Source organism: Rhea pennata, chromosome 2 (genome assembly GCF_028389875.1).
Source record: "Rhea pennata isolate bPtePen1 chromosome 2, bPtePen1.pri, whole genome shotgun sequence".
Taxonomy (NCBI): domain Eukaryota; kingdom Metazoa; phylum Chordata; class Aves; order Rheiformes; family Rheidae; genus Rhea; species Rhea pennata.
Genome location: NC_084664.1, coordinates 15,699,447 through 15,722,414, shown reverse-complemented (window position 1 = coordinate 15,722,414; position 22,968 = coordinate 15,699,447). Strand labels below are relative to the sequence as shown.

The window sequence follows — 22,968 nt, the reverse complement described above, 5'->3', positions numbered from 1 at the left end:
GTATTACGCTTTCCCATGGAATTTTAATAGCATCAACAAATTATTTTGATAAAATACCAGCAGACTTTGCAGATGGATTTTTTAGGGTTTCAACAGAGAAAATGTGTAAGCTTTACATCTACTGCTTGATGCTGTAAGCTCCCTCAAAGCCTGTCCTGTGACCATTCTTAAATATGCTGTTACGGAGTCAATCTCGTAATGGTAATACATCCACAAACAAATTAGTGCAGTAATGTAGTTAGCTCAATTAACTTTTGGATCTCTTCACTATGCAGAACTAAAGGTCATTTTCTATTAAAACATCTCCCTCCCACTTCCTTATCACCCTTTGCAACTCATGGGAGTTAATATTAGAAATCCTGTCTACGCTATGTCAGGAAGAAGACAGGATGATGAAGCCAGAAAAAGATCTTATTCTTTGCTAACATAACACAGACATTGCCCAAAGAGAACATCTGCCTTCTCTCATGCACACGTCTAATTATGGCAAATTGTTAACACCTTGAAGAGCAGTTTCATACAAGAGTAAACTTTAACATATGCCATTCGCACACATAAAACATCCTGTACTTCATACTTCTCCGAGCATGTGCCCTTTTTCCTACAACAGTTTATCAGAGACCTTATTTTGAAAAGGGCTTCAACCTGTTTTCCATTCCTGTGGGTGCATTTTAGCACCTGCAATTATTTTCCCATCCAAACGATTCCACGGAAACCCCGAACTATGCAAGCTGGGACCCCAGTCAGCAGATGAGTCAGCAAGACCCGCTAAACTGCAAAGGCAGCTACGTCCCGCTCGCGACCGCGGGCTGCTAGGATTTAGGTCTTTTGCACAAGCGTGTCTTCGGTTTATCCAGGCTCCAGAAGCTGCCTGTCCACTTCGCAGCTCCCGCGACTCTCCCCCTCGAGATCCCGCTCTGAAGTCACAGTGAATAATTTGAGACTGCTATTGCCATGGCAACGGCCTGATGTCAAGCCCGCATGGAGTTATGATCGACGTTCCTGCGGTATCCGACAGCAGGCGAAGTGAGGGCAAGAGGGAGAAAACCAGGCACAGCTTCAGCGCTAAGGGGGGAGGCAGAGCATCGGCGGCGCTGCCGGGGCAGGCAGAGGAACGAACCCTTTAAATGCCGCAGGGACGGCTCGAAACCACGTTAGATTACTGAGCGTTTTTTTTTTTTTTTTTTTTTTTTTTACCCCTGAGGATAGTCTTCAGGTGTTTGTCCGGGCTATACATCTTCTATTTTCTTTTTCTTTTTGCCTATGTTTGTAAGCGCTCACAGAAAGACACGCGCAAACCATCAGGAATAGGGCAAAATAACATCTGTCAAATATTTTTCAAACCAGTGTCTGCGGCAGTTCTCATAAGGTTAAACATGCAATACCAAGACGAGGATGGAAACAGCCTTTTATTCTAAATTTCATATGTACACGGAAAGCCGTTTTACACAGTTTTGTGAGTTCTGCGTAAAAGAGCTATTGTCATCCAATGTCACTGTGCTTACATTAGTAACAATTTTTAAACATGGAGTACATCATTAACAACAAAAACCGTTAACAAACAGGCATAAAAGACACAGGTATGTGGGCTGATATTTCACATATATTCTAGAAACAAGTTGGCGCAAAAATAAAATGTGCCAGTAAAAAAAAAATAGGCATATTTTCAATCACGCAATACATGATTTTCTTCCTTGCTTTCTTTCTTGTCATTTTATACAAGATATACTGAGATTCATTCTCAAGCCTTTTCACATCAGGATTCGCAGGCACTTCAGCAACCCAGCTATACTCTTACAACACATGAAGTTCGGACCAAAAAACATAAAAACAGCTGCTGCAAAAGAAATTCTCATATCCCATACGCACATTCAAATATTACTCACTGTTAGAGTAATCTTTTTAGTTTCAGTTATTTTTGGATACTGACATCTTTTCAGGATGATGTGTAACAGTCTTTCTCCACTTATCTCTCATTCATATACCTAAAGGTTTATTTTTAATTAGTGTCACGATGCAACAATACAGTATACGGAAGCACAAGGCAATTGTCCCAAAGCTTCACAAATTGTAAAAAGAAGATTTTTTTCTTTTTCCATTTTTTGATCTAAACAAAAAGTCCCATTTCATTCACTCTTGCTTTAAGTTTGCTCCCAAACTTGCCAAAATAAAGACAAACACATATCAGATGATCATGCAATGAATACCTCCCTAATTCTTTTCCTAGACACAATTGTCACATGACCGAACTAATTTAAAAGTAAAACAAGACAGAATCCACTTGTATGTTTGTTCATGATTCCCCATATTTAAAGAAGTAATAAAATATACGTATCAAGGGCTTGGCTGTGACTGTATTTATAAATATAATATTCGCTCTCCAGTTACTTCATTTGTAATGGACTGTATATTAAGATATAAGGCAATTGTAACAGGATTCCCAGGATAACTGAAAGCCTAATATTATTTTGCTCATGAGTCATGATAAAAGCTTTTTTTAATAAGCTCAGAGTGGGGACAGATCAAGAAAAAGAGTGCATATGTGCATAATAGGAGAAGGATAGCTTTTCGGCATATATAGACACTTAAATATTGATCAACGAAGACTGGTAGTGAGTCTGCCATAGAACAGTTTGGACTTGTGAACCGGAATAGAACTAAGTCTTATCCACTCGAGAGCAATATGTAATCTCCCTCCTGAACCGAGAGAAATAAAAAAAGACATATGAATGCTTAATTCAACCTCAAATTCATTAATTTTATGCCAGAAAGCTGTATGTTGGTGTAATAACTCACTGCAAAGTAAAACACATTACAACAAATCCTAGTAATAAGCCATTGGCAGCTACCGCACTGGGCTACAAGACATGGTAACCAAGGGAGACATGTTACTCGCTTACGCTATGATTGTCAAATGGTGGAAAATCCTTCCATGAACGCAACACTTGAGACAGAATGGCAAAGACATAAGGCCCACCAGCTCTTCGCCCATATTGTTAAAGGCACTGAATCAGACAATGGATATACTCCTTAGTACCATCAGTTTAAAAAGTTTTCAAAATAGAAGTCTTTATATGAAAATGTTCCTTATTGCATGATAAGTTGATCTTCATTTTCTTCAACTCAAGAATAAAATGGTCTTCCCTTTTCTGGCGTTTGTAATCTGTTCAGCCTGGCTACCTGAGATGGTGAAGGTGGTACATCTTGCCTGAAGGGACCTTTAGGAGGGGTATAGTTAGGGTCCTGAATTTTCTTATATGAGTCATAGTTGCTAGGTCCTTCAGAAGAAGTTTTTTTTTTCAGCTGTTGCTCTTTCCGTCTCTGCTCTTGACGAAGCAGTTCTTGTGTTTCTAGCATAACCCTGGCATTGAAGCCATGTCCTCCCATATAGCCGTTCCTTGATCCCTGATAGCTGGAATATCTGGGGTTTTCCTTTGCAGTCTGGAAGCCTTCACCAGGAGAATAGCTCTGCTCCCAGGAGTCTTGAGATACAGAACTGGCATTTTTTCTGCTTTGCCTGAAAATAGAAATGGAAGATACATTTAAGAAAAACCTTCCAGTTCCCCTCCTGATGCTACTGATAATGGTCCCTGGAAAAGAAGGGTGCTCCTGCAAGGTGACCAGCTTTCCCCCAGCTATAGCATTCTCAATCAGTCATGTTCTCTTCTGCCCCAAAGAGGCACTTCTTTCGCTTGGAGAACATTTCCTATAGAGTTGAACCATGTTTCTATGTGCCCCTTCCCAGTAGGAATATTTTGTGAATACGCATCCACTGCTACCGTTCTCATGGAAAAAGTGCAACAATTCAGCTGCAAACTAGGAAAGACTATACAAAATGCTGTGCTTCCTAAGCAACCAGATAACAACCAGCACTTGCAGAGTCTCTTGTGAAAGATTTGGATCTAGACTTCCACTTGATTAAATATGCAACAGGCAGATCTTTGAAACACTTGCTCTAAAGCTGCACAAGTCAGAAGATAAAGCTCATTATTGATAGCTAGTTTTACAGATGAGAGTTTCATCTCAGTCCCAAAACTAAGGAGCTTTGTGCTAAGCAAGCTGGCTGCTTCACAGTTTACTATAACTTTTATAAAAGAAAAAGCAGAGATAACATTTTTTTTCTTATTTTCTGGCTCCAGGGGGTAGATAGATAAATCAAATACATATAGGAATTACAAATTCTTATCTCTTTTCACAACAACTCACTACATTATTTTGAAGACACTTTATAGTTTTGAAATATCTTTAATTTACTATCAAATCACTAGACGCTTTTATGAATTTAAAATAAGATTGGTGATGATAAAGAAAACAATTTTGTGCTGCAGTGAAAGAGATACCCATTTTGAGATTAAAATTAGTGAACAAGAATCAAGCAGTAAAACAAAATATATTGCGACATTAATCAATAAGAAAATCGTCTAGTTGCATATACATGGCTCAGTCAGAACACAATATGACTCGTTGTGGCCTCATCCAATGAAGAGACAGAAGGTCCGGAGAATTTTTATACTGTTAGTAAAAGTAACAAGTCACTTAATCCTTTCACACAAATAACTTGAAAATGATCATATCTACCTTTTTTCATAATATATTTTGAGATATCTCTGATAATCTAGATGAAAACTGTTATTCAGGATGAAGATAAATTATTACAGCACAAATTATAACATAAATTCCTATGCAGTTTTTATAGCTCTGGTTGGTATTCGCCTACCCTACTTTGCCAAAGAAACAATGTTTTTGAGCCATGTCTTATCACTGCCTGGAACATGAGAAAACTGAATAAACCTCTGTAGGCTACGAAACTGTCAGGTTTCGGATCTAGAGCAAGATAAATTTTAAATACTACAAAATTAACTTGGAGTTGAACATTACTTTCGGAGTTTCACATGGGACAGAATGATGACTAGTTGGACTAATTTAATTTACTGACTCTTTTCTGGTACTTGTTCAAAATTAGTTGGCCCACTTTCACTGTCTTTCTGGGAAAAGTCCTTAAAGTTGATTAAAGAGTTTATTTTCCTTCTGTTCTAATGATTTAAATTTACAAGGAAAAAGAATGAGGCTCCTAGAGACTAAACAGGATGAAAAGCAACAAAGTTTAACAATGAAGCCAGCACACAAACTTTAATCATTACAGGGCCACAGTTGCACCATTAAACTTGGGACCCAAGTTTCTGTGCAAGAATGAGATTTCTCTATAGATTAGTCATGATGTTATGAACAGTCTGGAAAGCTGGACACCTTGATGTCTCAGTTTATTGTTGGTGAATCGTGGTACTCACAGCTCTCGAGCACAAGCTCCCCAAAATTTCTATCTACTCTCCACACAGAATAGATACTAGTACTCAAAAGCAATTATTAAACTGTCATTAATTACTCAGTAAGATGAATTCTTATTTGCTTGCTAGTTATTTCTCGTGTTAAAGAACACATTAAGTGAAGTTCTCAGTCGTTCTTTTCAAAAAATTAGCTTTTCTGTGGCCCATAGACTTATTCTCCAGGTTTCTTGTTATTTTTTCCTTGGGATTATGGATTTCTGCCACTGAAACTTTGCACTACAACTGACTTCCAGCTTTTAGATGCTACCAGTGATTGAGGAGAACAGGGGAAACAACTAATCTTAGGAATCATAGTTTTGAAACTAAAAGTACACCCCCTCCCCACTCTCTGCTTCCCAACTTTAAAAAAAACACTAGCATCCATCCTTTTCCACAGAACCAATGCATTTCTGAGGCTAGCAAATAAATAGAACTTTTCAGGAAAACCAATATGGTATTCATAGAGTAAAAGACATTTGGTCCAAACAGCTCATTTTAAAACCTAATAACTTTTAAAATACAGGTTTCCTTAGGAAAAAGTGTATTAATTTTCAGCATTCCACTGTTATTTGCCCAATAATTCAGAAGAAATACATATCCTGGAAACCTGCGGGCCCCTGAGCTTTGAATAGTTTCTCAGTTCCGCACTGTCCTTTTGTTTGACGCCTTGCTTGCTTGTTTGTTTGTTTTCTTGTAACTTATGTCTCTGTATCAGCATCAGCATCACAAGGATAGAATTTCTACATAGTACAGAAGTAGGCAAGAGAAAAAAAACAATCATCTGACATGTCAAGGGGGGACAACCCATGTCACGCCCAGTGGCTTTTTGCAATTGCAGAAACTGAAACTGGATGGTGTCCCACAAAGAGGAACTTTGTTTTGATGTCCCAACTCTGTTGTGTGCCGAGTGTCATCAGATCCCACTGAAATCAGCTCTGGAGTAATTCTCCCCAAATAAACAGCTCCCACATGCTCTCACTTAAGGAATTTAATGCCTTTTCCACACCGAATACATTCCATCTTATATCAATGCTAAACAAAAGTGTCTGCACTAAGCACAACGTTATCCTTCTACAAATGAAATTAGCTCCAGGCTCCCAGATTCTGTGCAGCTTCAGACAGTTCCCGTACCTGGGTAATGAGCTGTACTGCCGCTGAGCTTGCTGGAAACTCTCTCTTTCTTCTTGCCGCTGCCGCTGCATTTGAACCTCTACTGATACTGAGTGTCTGCCACTCTGCGAGTATGTCTTGGAGCTTGGCTAGAATAGGAAAAAATATATATGTCTTAAAATATAAAAATACTCACAAAAAAGTTAACATTTAAATTGCTGTTGTATACATACAGGCTTATTTTTATCGACATACAGTTCTAGTAGCTCTTTCATTATAATCATATTACATTTTGATTTAGAACACTGTATTCTCTGTTACTAGTTCTGTTTCTGACCTACTATTTCTGAAATGTATCAGAAAAATATTGGTCTAGAATGAGTTGTGTTTTTATAGTAACGCTGAAATTGAAATTTAAATGAAGTCAGTGGAACAGATCTTCAGCCAATATAAATTAACATAGCTAAGCTAAAGCCAGGATTTTCACCCTCTCTGAGAATCTGACCCAGGGTGACCATTTATAGAGTAATACCATCTATCCCTCAGCATGAATTAACTGTAAACACAATCAAAATCTTTTTCTTTTTTTTAATACATAAACTTTTCCTGTCTGGGGTTCGGGGAGAATCACAGCTTTTTAAAATCTCATCAGTACACTCAAGTGATATTCTCTCTTAGAGGACCCATCCTATTTTTCTGTTGGTTCAAACACAAACCACGTGCTTTTGTGAGAGATATAGCAATATTTTCTGGTTTGATAGGATCAAATAACCAAACTGAGCAAGTCTCTTGAAGATAATGAGGAATCTTGTACCTCATACAAGGATTTTAGGTAACATTTGAACCAGGTGATGATTTGAAACTTCGGGCACCACATTAAGAACCCATGAAAATGGATGAGCTCTCTGGGAATATGGAGCATTACCCATAAAGATCTGGCAGAAGGGCTGGATTTGACTTTAGATTAGGAAAACATATACCTTTATAAAGAATTCACTTTTCATTTTACATGATTATTCTGATTTCATGATTTCAAGCTACTAAATATAAGGACAGTAAAGGAAAGAATGCTGTGGGAGTTTCTGGATTTTTTAGTAATAAGGTCTCACCTAAGAGAAAAAAAAAAAAAAAAAAAAAAAAAAAGCAGTTCTATTTAAAAAACTTATTTCCAGTCACTGTGAGGTTAGCCTAAAGACGTCGCTGGGGCTGGGAGTGAAACAGCTTGTATCAGAGGTGCTTTTGCTAGGCCCTTTTTGCCTTCTAATCCGTGCCTTTCCCTCGTGGGAAACACCGCTTTTGTTTTTCACCATTAGAATTTCTGTAGCAGACAGCGCTCGTAATGGCTGACAAAGGTCTGAAAGATAAAAGGCTTTTCAAAAGCTTCTCCTCGCGCTTGAAGGCAAGTACTAAAAACCAGAAAGTTGTCATTCGTGACATAAACTTCGCCTTTGTCACGTCACTCCGCAGTCAGGTGCTTGCAAGTAGCCAGGAACACAGCATACTCAAAACAGATGTACAACTTTTAGAAACTTCATTTCCAGTAACAATGTACTTCAGAAAGAACACCAGTTACAGCTCAGAAGTTAACAGATAAAATTTGGTGAATGACTGCCTTTCCTGTTATTTGAAGATTAGCATGCAAAAGGATGAGAGTGTGAAAGCAAAAGCTATGAGTAACTCAGGGAGCAAATTTAGGAGAATCCCTGATGCAACAGCATTGATGCCACAACAAAACAGTACTTCTAACGAAAAATGTTTGAATGAAGCATGGTACGGTGAAGCAACAAATTCACAAAACAGACTCACGTCAGCCTGGTGGGAAATTCCTCCAGACACATGTACACATGTACACATGTATATCCAAACCAAGGATGTCCGTGGAGATTTCCCACTATATTGAATAAGGGCTACGCATAGAGACCAGCAATTTCAGTTATTGCATATGTCAACATTTCTAACTTTCCTGACTTTATTGAGAGTCTTCTGGCATTTGGTATTTTATTGAAGGGCTCAGCTTATGGAAGTCAGTGATTACCTGAAAATCACAAGATTTATTTGTGAATTCTCTCCAGCGCAGCTATAAACAGCTTACAGAGAACCACAGAGAAACTCAGAAGTTCCCATCTCAACTTCTCCATAAGGAGTAAAAATACCTAAGTTAACATTTTAAAGCCAATCTCTTCATTTCATGGGTTCTACTTTAACAATGTTGGAAAGTCTGCATATAGTCGGAAAGCTGTAGTTATGTCAAATATAGACATGAAATCAAAGTTGCTTCTCTCTTATTCTTTCTTATTTGAAAACTCACTTTTCATTTGTTTTAGTTCACTGTAAATAGATTAAAGGATTTTACAGTACATGTAATGGTTAAATTATCAAACAGTTGGAGCTAGAATATCTGATACAACATCTAGAAGCTGCTGCTAAATTTAGGTTTATGCAAGACACTAAAATGTAGAATTGAGAAGCATGAATATACATACATGCACAGACTGCTGAAGTAAGCATTAAAGCCTTTACTAAGGTGGCACAAGCTCTGAAAGCACGAATGGACTGAAATCAAAACTTCACTTAAGTGAAAATTTTGTTTAATGCGTACAGAAACCAATGGTTAAATACTGGAGGGGGCCATCACAGCAGCCTGACCTGTGTAGCCCATGCCTAGAATTATTAATTCTTAGGAGTCAGGAATGTGGATTCTTAGCAGTTCACAAAGATTTTCGTCTAACAGAAAACATTTATTATCTGAGGGGCCTACAGCAAACATCAAAATCAATCATCGCATCTTCTGAAGTTCTAAGTACCTGTTAAATTAAGTGGATTTGCAATCCTTAACTAATCTGAAAAGAAGGATATCTATTTAGACTCCTATCTATACTTTGTTCACATCTACAATATGCTGTTCAAATAATGGAATCTGCTGTCTGATTTCAGGCATTCAAAACATGGCAGTAAAAATACTCTCCCTGTTTGTAATCACATAATCCATAACATAGCACATATACACACAGGCGGTACGTTCAACAATCTTTTTAATGAAGAGGTGCTACTTCAAACTCTCTTCATTAAAATCTTTGGTGATATCATAATTAATGTCCTTGATATATGGCTAGGATGATATAAAGACTTAACACATTTCTTTTTGTATCCTCGGATCATTCAGAAAAAAAACGCTAATCTCCACACTGTGATTTATCTTTTCAATATGCTTTCAATTAAATGAGTCTAGACCAAAAATATTTATATTCCAAGCAATCTTAATATTCAAAAGCTAACCTGTTTTATTTCAATTCCCCAAATATAATTTTATACCTGTATATTTCTATGTAAGATACATACACAAGCACACATCTACATACAGATGTATCAGATTTATGTCAGCACAAAATAGAGAGAATTAAAAAAAAATACACACAGGAAAAAAGTTAAGCTATTTTCGAATCCTTCAACAACAACAAAAAAATCACGTACAAGGAATACAACACATGATAATTTTAATGCTGATATGAACTGGGTAACACAAGGCTAAGTACGATTATAGCAACCCCTCGAAGCCATCCAACAAACCTGGCAACAGCTCTGTCTTAACAGTACAAATTGATAAGAACTGTGGCCTTGTTTGCAATGAGATGTATGACAAGCACTGACCTTTTAAATCAGGATGTGGTCAAGGCCACAATAACAACCAAGGCTGCATTATACAAGTAAATGTATGTCCATGTCTTCCACAATACATTTAAGTGGCAATGATAGTTATTGCATACAGCACTGTTAAATAGTACTCAGCTTGCAAAAATATGTTTTCAGATACATGAAATTAGACAGTTGTCTTCTCAAAGAGACATTATTTTAAAAGCTGGGCTTCCAAGTTAGGTGTTTCTATAGATTTCTCTCTTTTATCCAAAAAACATTATTTTTGTTTTGCACAGTATGTACCCCACAGTATGCGTGGGTCTCGGTGCACTGACCCGCACCACAAGCAATGGACAGCAGGTTTTAGTGGATCCCAGAAGGAGGAAAACATTAAACACGCACCAAGACTCCTCCACACGAGTCTTCCTGTCATCGCTAATCCATGGAATTCAAGCCTAGTTAGGATGGGTGAAGATGGCAAAGGAATGAAAGGATCAAGTTCCCCCCTCTCTCTCCAAGTTGAGTCTACCCAGGGAGCTTCTTTTCCTGCCAGATGGGACGTGCGCCCCACAGGCTGGATCCCTCTCCCAGCAGCACGAAACTCCAGGCACTGTGCGGATCCAGGCGGCCGCACAACCACAGCGGGGGACATGAGGGCAACCTGGGCCACTGCATTTGGATATCTCTGGAGGTCAACTAGTCTAGATGACTCACAACCCACTCTCTTAGGGAGAAACAGAGACAAATGCTTATTCAAACTTGTGGAGCTTCCTTGCAGCGATGAAGAAACACTTAATAGGGGGGGTGAATGAGTCCTTTATTATTTTCCCGGATATTAAATGACTAGTATGTAATATTAAAATACATTTGCTATTTCTTTTTTCCAGATAAACTCCATGTTCAACCAAGAAGCTTCAATTCCACTTGGGAAGTTGGTACACGAGGCACAAAAAAAAGAAAAAAAAATCTGTTGTTCTTGTGGTTTAGGACTAATTAGAAATAGGTAGGATTATATGACATTGCTTGCTTTATGTATAAATATGCTTATCACAGAAGATAGACAAACCATTAACTGTATATATCAAAATTCAGAATGATAAAACCATTCAGCAATCCTGGGTCCTTGAAAACCATTTTTACTTCTATCTTTTTGTTTACATTGCTATCGGGAACAGAATATATAGCAATAGCTTTTAAAAAATAATTGCCAACAGGTGTATATTAATTCAAACACTGTATAACAACAAAACTCCATTCCCTTCTGTATCCTTCTATGGTGTATATGTAGGAAGAGGAAAAGCATGCTATAGACCAGCCTGTGCTATTTACAAAATAAAACAAGTGTACTTCTTTTTTAAATTTTCCATCTTTATTTTTGTGTCTCATATAAATTAATAAATTGAAATTGGTGCATGTGGGGGGAGTTTAAAATATAAATGCTAAAGTCAGGGTCTAATACATTACATTTCATGAAAAACTTCCCAGATTGGATACAGAATGGATTTTATCTGCACTAATGAAGAGAAACTACCTGTGGAGAGGATGCTGCATAACTTTGGTTTGCTCTCTAAAAGAGGTTGGGTAGGAGAAATGAAAATTTATCTCCTAAAGTATACTGTGTCCACGCTAATGCTCAATTAGATATTACCTAATGTCTTGAACAAAAAAAATCCTGAAAGAGACTCTTGATATGGGTTCATATTAAAAAGAATCAGTATTCCATTTTTCTCTCTCATTAGTGGGTTGAATATTTCTACATAATTTATAGCCTGACACACACTCTGTAAATTTTGTTTCAATATACTCTCTTATTCTTTTTCCAAAGTAGAAATAATATGTTACAGATACAGTGATCAAAAATCTTCCATTTTGCTAAAAGAGTTTTAGATTATATAGAATTCATTATGGCTTTGAATATGGCTAATATTATGGCTAAGACTTGATTACAGAGGTAAGAAATGAGTACCATAAACAGATAAAAAAGGAACTTTTTTTTTTTTTTTTACATCCGCCTTAGAGACAAGAAAAAGATCTGTATACCAACAAGCAGCAGAAAAACAAGCATAAGCCCTAAATTAGCACTTATCTATCAAGCCGTGGTTAAGTACCTTATTAGGACTTCTGGAGTCTTTCCTCTAAGAAAATCATGCAATTATTTTCCTTTCATAAACTTCTGCATGTAATTAAAGCTCTACTCAGATGATTCACATAGTAATTTTAGTTTTGACCCAGTCAGTTGTTGTCTTAAAAAAATATATATTTTTACTTGACTCCTAAATATGTAAAGTGGAGTTTGCTCAGCTGCTCTCCTGATACCAATTTTCTCCTATCATCCAAACAGATTCGAGATGACTGCAGAAAAATATATTTGTGAATGGAATTTGTCACTTTCCATTTTTAGCACTGAATTTTGTATTAAAGATGAAGGAATGAAACATCATCTTTTGTCCCTCCTGACTCTTGTGTTTTTTCATAGTTGGGGTGTTTCTAGAAGCAGGATGAGCAAGCAGTTGTAGCATTTTCAACTGATTTAATATGCTATTTCGTTAATTGGATTGCTCACTCCCATGACATTTAGGGCTATAATGCTGTGTTTTTGTTATTGAAGGTGGTGATCTGCTAATTAAGATGTCACTAGCCAAAAATACAAGATATGGAATAAATCACAACCCAGATCTCCTAATTCCAGAACTGGTGCAAGTTAAGATAAATCTCAGCAGACCCAACACTTACACAAACAGAACAAAAAATAGAGGCACAGTTTTGGTATTGAATAGAAGCATCAGCCTCAAAAGAATCTTGCATTTGTAGAAAAATTTGTCATAAAAACACCAAGGGCCTCAAAGATTAGCAGACGTAGTGTGATTCCATCTAGTTCTATACACCCAGATATACATTTCTCCAAACTCTGACAAATTAACACTAGCAAGATAAAAAATGGATTAATCATACTTTACGTCATTTTTCAATTTATTTCTGTGCAACATGGCATACTGTATTGCCATTGTAAACCTTCTTGTATATTGGTTTTTGACAAACCATATTTCCAAAAACAGGCTGTGCAGAGAAAAAAAAGCAAAACCGGAGAAAGTTACTTTAAAATAAACAAACACAAACCCCTTTCCACAGAGCTTTGGCTCAGTTACAAAACTGCTGTATTTTAGAGAGGTCTAGGTGGTGAGACAGCTTGTTCCTTAAACTCTAATAGTGTGTCATTCAAATAGCCTCGAGCAGAAATGTTACGCTGTTTAACAGACAGTGCCATCTCGTCCCAGTATTATCACTTTTTTGTGCCTGTTAAGCTGCCTGATGTGGTATGAACAGTCTCAGGCTGTCAAGTATTCTGCTTACTGGCAGGCAAACACACCTGGGCAAAAAAAAAGCCGGCTCTGTCCTATTGCTCAGCCCGACAGAAATAACCTCCACTTGATGGGAACAGCCCAAAACCGATGGGGCTAGTCACCGGACCGCTTGCCAAGGGTATCGCTCAGGGCAGCGTGATGCAGAGTGCTATGATACGGAGATCTGCCCCTGACCGCGCAGGACACGAAACGTATTTGACATGGAAACTGGGCTTCTGTGTCACAGGCCATGCAGGATGGATTGGAGCTAGTGACGCACACAGGATCATTTTGGTAATATATTAGCAGGTTCCTGAGCTATTGAGCTCCTCTGAATATCCTTAAAGCTGCCAGATTTCCATCAGTAATCATTACATACACTGAAAACTTTATATTAATTTACACTTTCTTAAGGTAACCAAGAGTCCTGCATCATATCAGCACTGTGTTCCCTATCCCCAGCCCTCCCATCAGCCTGTTAATGAGAAATGCAAACTACTTATCACCTCGTAGCACACATTCTCCACAGATGAAAGACTGCTTTTGTCTTTCTATCCAAGCCAGGTCGGAGGTGGCTGCTGCCAGGCAGCTCAGAGGCATCGCTGGATGTAAAGCCTGCTGTTTATGTGGGCTGCACAAGCCATCTCCCCCAGGTGAAAACACACTTTTCAGCAGTGGTCCATGTACAGGTGCACTTTTCACTGCTGTGGTTTATAACCAACAGCTTACAGATGGAGAAGACTGAAAGAAGGTTGATGAATGTATCCAAGTATTTTCCTGCGTATGTGTTATAAACCACTTCTGCATTTTTTTGTGTCACTGGTATTTAATAATACATCTGGATCTGTTTTGAGAGGGTGTCTTAACAAAAAGTCCATCGTCTTAGAGTAATATGTTAAAGTAATATACAGTGCTTAAGAGAGAAGGTTATGGTTCCTTAACACTGACATGACTGTGAACCGTTGAAGAGGATGAGATCATTGCTTTATCCTTTCCAAGCATTGTGATCTTGCACGGCTGAAGTAGATGAAGGAAAAAATAATAATTCAAAAATATTCTGGCCAATCTTTTTTAAAGTACGTGTCTAAAATATAACATTCGGTCACCTAGGTATTTAACAACAGAGCAGCTCCTATAAAAGCAACAAAAAGCTTCAGAATTAATATTAATACATTAAGCTGAATTAGTCACTCCGAGCTCATTTGCATGATCTGTAGAAGGGGAGTAAACAGAGGGATCCCATTTGTTTGAATAAGAGAAAAAGGAAAGGTCAATGTTCTGACCCACAATTTAGGAAATTATTCCATTCCTAAGGTAATCAGCCTGTCATCCAAATAATTCCCTACTTGCTCATTACAAGAAACTATAATAAAAGCCAAGTTGCCTGTCTAAAGTTGCTATGGCATTTAGATATACAACAATTTGGCCCATGACCTTCAGTAGTTAAGTTCCCAAGTCTTCAAGAGTGCAAGTTTTTCTCATAGACAGTTTTCCCAAGAACAGCACTCAAATTTCTCATTTGGAGACTACGCAGCAGTTGATATGCATAATGGAAAGTACCTCCCGCACCACCCCCCTCTCTCCCAAAAACTCTTACACTATAACAGAGATGAGCTATCGCATTATCTTCACCACATCAAATCGAAAACATCTGGTAATAAAAAATGTTTATTTTATCTAGCCAATTTCAAAGGAGGTTAGAGGTTTTCTAACATGGGAAAAGAGAAGCCTATATCCCGATACGGTTAAGCAGTGTTGGGTCATTTAGGGATACATTTACCTTTGTTCCTTTCCATGCTGCATGTTAAAAATACCACAGTTTCAAATTGGTGAGTTTAGGATGGACAAGAACACAAAGACTCAACAGAAATCAAAGAATCTTCGATATCCACCACAACAGGCGAACAAAGGTGACACACGCGTTACAGTGTTCCCCAGTACGAGTGCTCTGGACCCGGGAAGAACTGTCCTGATGCCATGATCCAGCCTCTGGGTTTTGGGGACAGCAGCAAACTGTTCGCTGTGCTTATTGTGGAATTTTACACAAATATACAGTAAAATATTTGTCCCACACTTAAAGGATCCCAATTTAGGATACCTAATTGATTAAAAGGAAACACTGGTTCATTCAATTATGTTAAACAAGATAAGCACATGGATTTACATAATTGTTTAACATCACTGGATCAGATTGAATAGGATTTAAATGATCACTTAGGACATATATCTTGAGACAAAAATTGTCTCAGCTAATGTAAGTGGCAGAAGGGGTACTATTGTGAAATATGCTGTCATGCATCGCTCTTCTTTTTTACTGCAAAAATACACAGTATTTTCTCTTAAGAAAAAGTACTGATCATAGTGATATTGTCTCACAGAAAATGCCATTTACAAGGTTACATGCATATCTCTAAATTATTTATCATTAGCCTGCATTTCATCTTGATTTTCCTAGAAAATTTCAGTGTAATTGAAATTGCCTCTGAGGCCAAAAACTGAAGGAGTAACTCACAAAGTCAAGGGCCTAAACACAGGGCAAGTAACACAGAGGAGAGACGGCCGAAGCAGCTTAAAATGAAATAAACAACAACGAATGGAAAATGCGGGTAAGGGAAAGGAGAGGAGCTCGGCAGCAGAGGGACCCGCGTCCACAGGGCTGCGATCCAGGCTGGCCTGGGGACAGCGGAGGTCGCGAAAGCTTGCAAATTCGACAGACGCTGTACACCTACCCAGGGCTGCTCGAAACTGTAAGTCCGCCTCCTGTCTTCCACGTCCTCATCTTGTTTTGCCTGCTGAAATTCTTGTCTCAGGCGCTGTATCCGGTCGTGATTATTAGGAGTCAATCTGTTGCTAAAAGAGGGAGGGTGGAAATATCAATGCACTTTGGAACTGTTACCTGCGACTGTCGTTTCTCAGCGAGGTGCCGCCGCTGCTACGGAAGAGCACGCACTTCAAAAATAATTGCTAAGCATTACATACCAAGTTCTTCAGTTTGCTACTATGATTAATGCTGTTTGGACTTATTTTAAAGAAACTTCAGACAGTGTAAGGATAAGACTAATGAGGCTATTTCTAAAAATCACCAAAAGTAACTGGAATCTTTTCAGCCCATATTACTTCTAGATGTGAAGAGGAATACCTGCATTAGTGTCAGACTTAACGTAAAGGGAAATTAAAAGAAAAATCATAACGATCTCTGCTACTGAATAAACATGAAAGATACACTTTACAATCAATAAACTGTAGTACTGTAAGATCTTGGTTTGCATCAAATTCATTATGATGTCTGCAGACTCTGCCTGTATAAAATTTGATTATTTTTTCCCAGTCAATAAGCGTCTGTCATCCCTTAGTTCTGTTTTTAACAAGTCTTTTAGGCCGATCGGTCTGAAAGCATTAAAAGGCTCAGGGGCCAGTAAAAAGCAGTCCGCTCGACCACAGCACGCTCAGGAACACGCTGGGGCGGTGGCCTTGCAGCTGGCTCCCATTCCCTGAACGCCCGTGTGCTGGGGAAGTTATTGTAATGTAAAATCACAGGCAGAATCCTCTGCTATTCCAAGCCATAAATTTTTCCACACCACCTATCACAGGTAATCCTCTCTCCATAGCACAGGTTTATGTGAATGAAATATGCACAAGAATGGCTTATTTCATGGGGCAGAGGGAAAGTGGATATTTATTAATCTCATTGCCATTTTTCCAGCTGTGCTGCTCCTACCTGACCCCCACAACCCCCACCATATTTCAAACACGTTAATGTAGGAATCACAGGAAGCCTTAAAAAAAACCCTATTATATCAAGACTAACCAGAAACATTTTAATCTCTTATTATGGCCTTCTTAAGCCCTGTATTTATTGTTTATTTCAAAAGAGTTGGCGAGGAATCGCCAGCTATTACTTTGTTTTGAAAGAGCAATCTAAAGAGGGACAATGGAAAACAAGTGCATGGATTCATATTCCTGGACTCAGCAAAACACAATGAATTCATAACCCAAGTCTTCTCTCATATGAAAGGACGCGATTCTGGAGTCCATTTGTGCCTGCTTTCCATGTCTTTCAAGCCCAGTAGGTGCAGTGGATTAAAAGCCAGAGATTTTTGAGACATGTTACCTCCCACTCTTTTTGGTGCCATGTAATGGAGCTTATCATTGCCTGGCTGGCCAAACCAAAAATTTCACATCAGTCTTCTAGTGAAGATAGATGTTTTTAGAGGGTTTTTTTTTTTCTATGAAACAAAATGCAAAAAAAAAGAAAGGATTTGGGGAAGTGTTCTGTTTCACTTTTTTGCAAATGGGAGCTTTAAGAAAGGCTTTATTTGTAATGCAGGTGAATTGCTATGCACAAATTGCTGTTTTGAAAAGAAAAGTAAAAAGAAAGTTTTATTTAGAACAGGTGAAAATGAAAGATTTTGGTATATCCAAAATTTCTCCTTTCACGGTGGATGTGCAGCTAATTCTGCTTCTTTAATTGAGCTTAATTTTGTCAAACAACTCATCTCCCTTGGCAATTTCATGTTATACAAACTTGTTCTCTACGTTCACATTTTGTCCAGCTTTACTATATAAGCACTTCCTTTTTCTCATGCATTGCAATACATCACACTTTTGTTTAATGTAATCATAATCCAGTACATGACAGACAAAATACTTTGAAGTGGTTTGTTGATTTTTAAAACTAGTATTGCTAACAAATGAGTAGCCCAATACATCCCAAACACAGTATTTTCTGTAAGATAAACTGCATTTAGACTTACTGAAATACTTAAAGTATTAGTATCTTAGATGTAAGAATACCTGTTTGAAAGAGAAATGCCATTAAGCTTTGATGCAAAATTACTAGCAAAGTGCTGTAGATAGACACCTTGATGTACTCAAGATGATGGGTAAATTAGTCATCAGTCTTCCTCAGTCCAGTTTATTTCTAACACTAAAAGATGACAATGCAAAAGTGACACTGCAGTAGTTATTTAATGGTAAAGAAAAATGAGAGGAATGATGCAGAATTAACTGAATTAAAGCTTATACACTACAAGGAAGAGACATATTCTACCAGCTCCAAAATGGGCTAGTTGGAAGGGTTTTTACAGACCTGATGACTTCTCCAAATCTTACAAGGACAATTAATAAAAGAAATTACCTCAACAGTGGAATAGCAAGGAAATACCCAATGTCCATGCTATAAACTAAACCATACATCTCCTCCAGAGCAGTGAGTGCACAAGCTCGATAATCGTTACAGTGAAAAGATGGAACAACAAAGGACAAGGAGGATCCTAGGATTTATGATTAACCTATCCTCAGACCTAAGAAGAAGAATTTATGCTTATGACAACCCCCATGAAAAATAGTAAAGCTGATTAAGATATTCAAAGTTATTAAAAGATTTGATAATGGCAGAGAAGGGTTCTACTTCAATCTCAAAAGCAAGGGGCATGACCTAAATTTAGGAAATTGCAAAAGAAGTGAATTATAAAAAAGGATTATTCCACAGAAAAGAAAGAGCTAAATTAAAGGACAAAACCACTTCTGTATCTAAAAACAATTTCTATTCAAATTTCTTTGTTTCAGTCTCTGAGATACAGAAAATGAGGTCAAGTGAGCTGTTTTGTAATTAAAAGAGGTTAAAAGAATTTCGTTTAGGAGAGGAAAAGGGAAAATGAAGGAAGCTAGGGGCTGAGATACCTTTGAGGAGAAAGATTATTTGTGGTTTAGACTATAGCTCAAGTTGGCTTCCTTTCATTTGTGTTTCCCTCTCAACCTCGTGCTTAAGTTCCATTTACTGATGGGACTTTTGCAAAAGTATGGTGCAAATCCTAGAAAGTTTAATTGATTGCACCATTTTTTTGATTGCAGCATTTTTTTTTCATTCAAATAACCTGAAAATCTGAAAGCAAATTCACCTCAAATAATTTAGGAGTGTTAATGGGAAGGAAGGACGTTAACTTGAAATCCCTCCAAAGTTTGTCAAAGATTTGAGCCATGCTAATTTTAAGCACTTCAGCAAAACTGCAATGGCAACTTTCTACAGTAATGGCAGCTTTCCTAGATGATACTTCTGTTATGAGCCCTTCCCTTTGCCTCTGCCAAACAAAGGACAGTTGCAAACTTCGAGAAGACAATCAGCACCTCCTAGCACCAGATGTTAGTGATGTTCTTCTCTCAAAGTACCCTAATTGCTGAGTGCTCTTAAAAGAAATGAAAATCAAGAAAAGGCTCTTAGGGTGCAAGTGCCATGGGTTGCAGCACGCCTGGGCTTCCTTCTCTGTTTGGCACTGCATCGTCTGCCCAGCTGGCACATTTAACAACCAGCTATTTTGTGAGCCCTGCTTAAAAACACAACCACCAGCCCAGGCTGAAAATGCAACGGTAAGTAAGGCTTAGATAGGCCGGAGCTGTCACATATTTTCAGAAACAAGCAGCCACAGCAATGACCATCAGGGTCTCAGATCACTAAGCAATGTCTCGCTGTGATGTCATGCACTGATATACGGAGTTGTAATCCTTTCAAAACAGACAGATTTTCCATGTGATAAAGTGGATACAAACATGCTATTGAACAGGGATGACTAAAGCATTGGAAAAAAAAATTATTGGCCTGAAAAAGCATGGAAAAGGGTCTTAACAAGATCACCAGGCAGTTGCAACATGACTAGACTAACCAAAAGGTTAGTGTACAAACAGCATTCTTTACACCTTGCAATCTTTTGTCACCAATTTGAGCAGCCAGGGACTCTGGTCTGACTGGCTTCTTAGATCTCTGGATAGCAGTTATAAAACACAGATGGGTTCTTATTTACTTCAAGCTAGCGCATAAATATCACCCTTTTTTAATAAAATAAATTCCCTTCTGTTTGGAGAGATTACTTGCATCATTTTAAAAATGAAGAGCCAAAGCTCACTGTATCTGCAGGTAGAAAGGAAAAGAGTGTATTCCCACAAATTTGGAAACAGTATCCCATGGACTCTCGTTGCTCTCACTCCGGTGGCAACGCAGTAGCCGGCGGCGTGCACAGCTAGCTGGGCACAAAGTCAGACCCTCCTGCACTGTTTGGGCAAGACAAACCAGCATGGGTGATGGCAATGCAGTGATAGTCTAACATAAAAGCTGCTCCTGCACACCGCGAAACGCCGGCTCCCGCTCCCCAGCATGCAGACAGGTTTGCCCGTTTCAGGTGGCCCCTGAGGGCGGATAAACAGAAACTGCCAGGATGCTGCAGAAAACCATGGATGTAAAATTAAATGAAAGTATGCACTTTACGAGGCTTAAAGTTAGCCCCGTGCTGGAATGCGCGGTCTGCGGTTCTGCTAATTTGAACCGGATCTGTTTCTCGTCGGTGATGCAGCCGACCGAGTGCAGACCCCTCCGGGCAGGGACAGGGCGGCCGTGGCGGCGACGGTCGCCTTCGTGCCCTCTCCTTCCCACCACCGGCATGGGGTAGCAGGCAGGCTTCTTCCAGTAATTTTGGTCCACAATTTACTTTTCGACATCTGAATACTACCCCTCAAATTTAATTGGTATAACGATGGGACTGGTCCTTTCCTCCCAGTTTGCCCTATGTATTATCCTGTTCTGAGACACCAGGAGACAAATTTTTCATGAACACACTGATATTAAAACATACAGGCATCATACACAAACAGGACCAATCAAGAGTAGCATCATATAGAAGAGCTGTTGCATGATTACAGAATTACTATTTTTTGAGAAAAAAAAATCAGTTGACCATGAGATCAAGTTTGTTAAAAAGCCTACAACCGCAGCTACAAGATGGAGGGAGGCACAGGAAAGTTTATCCTATGCTTCTTTTTCCCTCCTTACATGCCAAAAAATTTATTGGGAGTAAGGCATTAAAAGGTGGGGGAGAGGTGTTAAAAAAAAAAGAGGAAAACGTATCAATTACAAAACTGCAAATAAAAATAGCTTCTCTGCACAAGCTTCATTAAGTTTTATCAGCTAGTATCTTGGGGTTTTACACTCAAACCACAGGTCATAAATTCACAGTAAATCCCCCATATGTTCACCAAACACCTGAATTCAATTTCTCTTCGAATGTGCTGTTCAAATTAATTATGCATGCAAAGTTGGTTTCTAACAAGGACAGCTCCTTGCACGCTGAAGGGTATACATTATATCTTTTTTTTTTTTTTTCTTTTTTAGATCTCTTTCAATCTTGGCTTATTTCTACTGTTCACAAGGTTATAAAAACCCTTCTTTCTTGCCATTTCCTATTTGCAAATGAATACAGAGCATCATAAATCCTTTAAAGTCTGCAATTTTTAAGTGCAGCTAAATTCAGGGATTAGATTAATATGACAGGCAAGATCTCCTACCATGTTACCTGTACACATACATACACACTATAGCATATTAATTCCATCAAAACAAGGATTTTAAAACCCAGGATATACGTCAATATGCCTGTGCATGAAATAGGCTCTTCAGGAAGTTTTTGTCATTTCCAGTTTACCTTCATAGCTGTAGTCATCATCTCCAATAGCAAACATATCACAAAGAAGTTAGGCAAGTCCCCAAGGGCACTCGCTTCCTTCAGTGGGTGAAATTCATTTCTAAATTTTGACACCATAATTTCTTGATCATTTCACACTGATTTCAACAGAGCAAATCCTTAATAGTTTAAAACATACAGCTCTATTCTCTGGGCTTAAAAGGTGGTCCCAAACACTGTTAATCTGGCGCTTGCTTTTGCTGTGATGGTCATAAACAACCCGGAGAACTGGAGCTGATAGGGAGGTCACTCCACTACAGCAGTCTCTTCCAACTCTCCAGACTAAATTTCACTTCAAGTCCCTCTGTGGTCATTCTGAAGCGGGACCATCATTTTACAATCAGTGAAATCTGAAGAATGCACCCAAGACCCTTTTTATTGCTACCATCATTCTTCCTTATTAGCCTGTCAGAGCCTGCACACAGGAGATAGAAACCCAGCCTTACTTTTCAGGGGAATTCTTCCACTAGAAAGAAAAGTAGAGATTTTAGGAGTCTGCTATAAACAACTGAAAACAGATACTCAGCTACTGGGTTATCAGGCCGTCTAATCCTTGCTTTGGAGCTGTTAGGTTTTGTAGAAATAAGCCAAGCCAATTTTCAGCCACACACAACTGTTACATTCCTTGCTACAGCCATTGTAGCAGGGTATCGCCTTTCCCCAGCTGAAGGGGAAAAAGAGAGAGAGAGAAAGTGAGATGAAAAGAAAACAGGGAATTTCTTTGCAAAATGTTAAGAGAATGGCAGAAACACACATATAAAGACTACAAATTAATAAATCCTGGAACTAAAACACTCGTGATCAAGCAAAGGAGAATTTTGCTTTTTTTTGTTCTAACCAAAATATAAAAATCCATCAGAGGCAAGTGAAGAAGTAGTCTCTGATCTTCTAAACACCTTGCTGTCCTAACCTGGACAGACAACGGTGGTCCCAGTGTTGCTGGATGTGACAAGCATCCACTATTAGCCACCACAGGTTAGACTGTGTTGACACTAGGCAGGACACCCAGCACAGCAACATGACTACGTGTAAAGACCACAGAGGAGACATCCT

The 22,968-nt window shown here is 38.5% G+C and overlaps 1 protein-coding gene across 12 annotated transcripts in view; it reads right to left on the bottom strand.

The window, feature by feature from the left end:
- Positions 1 to 1,391: 1,391 nt before the first annotated feature.
- Positions 1,392 to 22,968, bottom strand: part of PARD3 (par-3 family cell polarity regulator) — a 470,717-nt gene continuing 449,140 nt past the window's right edge. For all 12 annotated transcript variants that reach the window (XM_062568908.1, XM_062568913.1, XM_062568911.1 and 9 more), the window contains 3 exons: positions 16,138 to 16,258; positions 6,456 to 6,583; positions 1,392 to 3,517 (listed from right to left, as the gene is read on the bottom strand). In XM_062568908.1, coding sequence (XP_062424892.1) covers positions 3,124 to 3,517; positions 6,456 to 6,583; positions 16,138 to 16,258 — 643 coding nt within the window. In that variant the 3' untranslated portion in view covers positions 1,392 to 3,123. The remainder of the gene's footprint in view (positions 3,518 to 6,455; positions 6,584 to 16,137; positions 16,259 to 22,968) is intronic.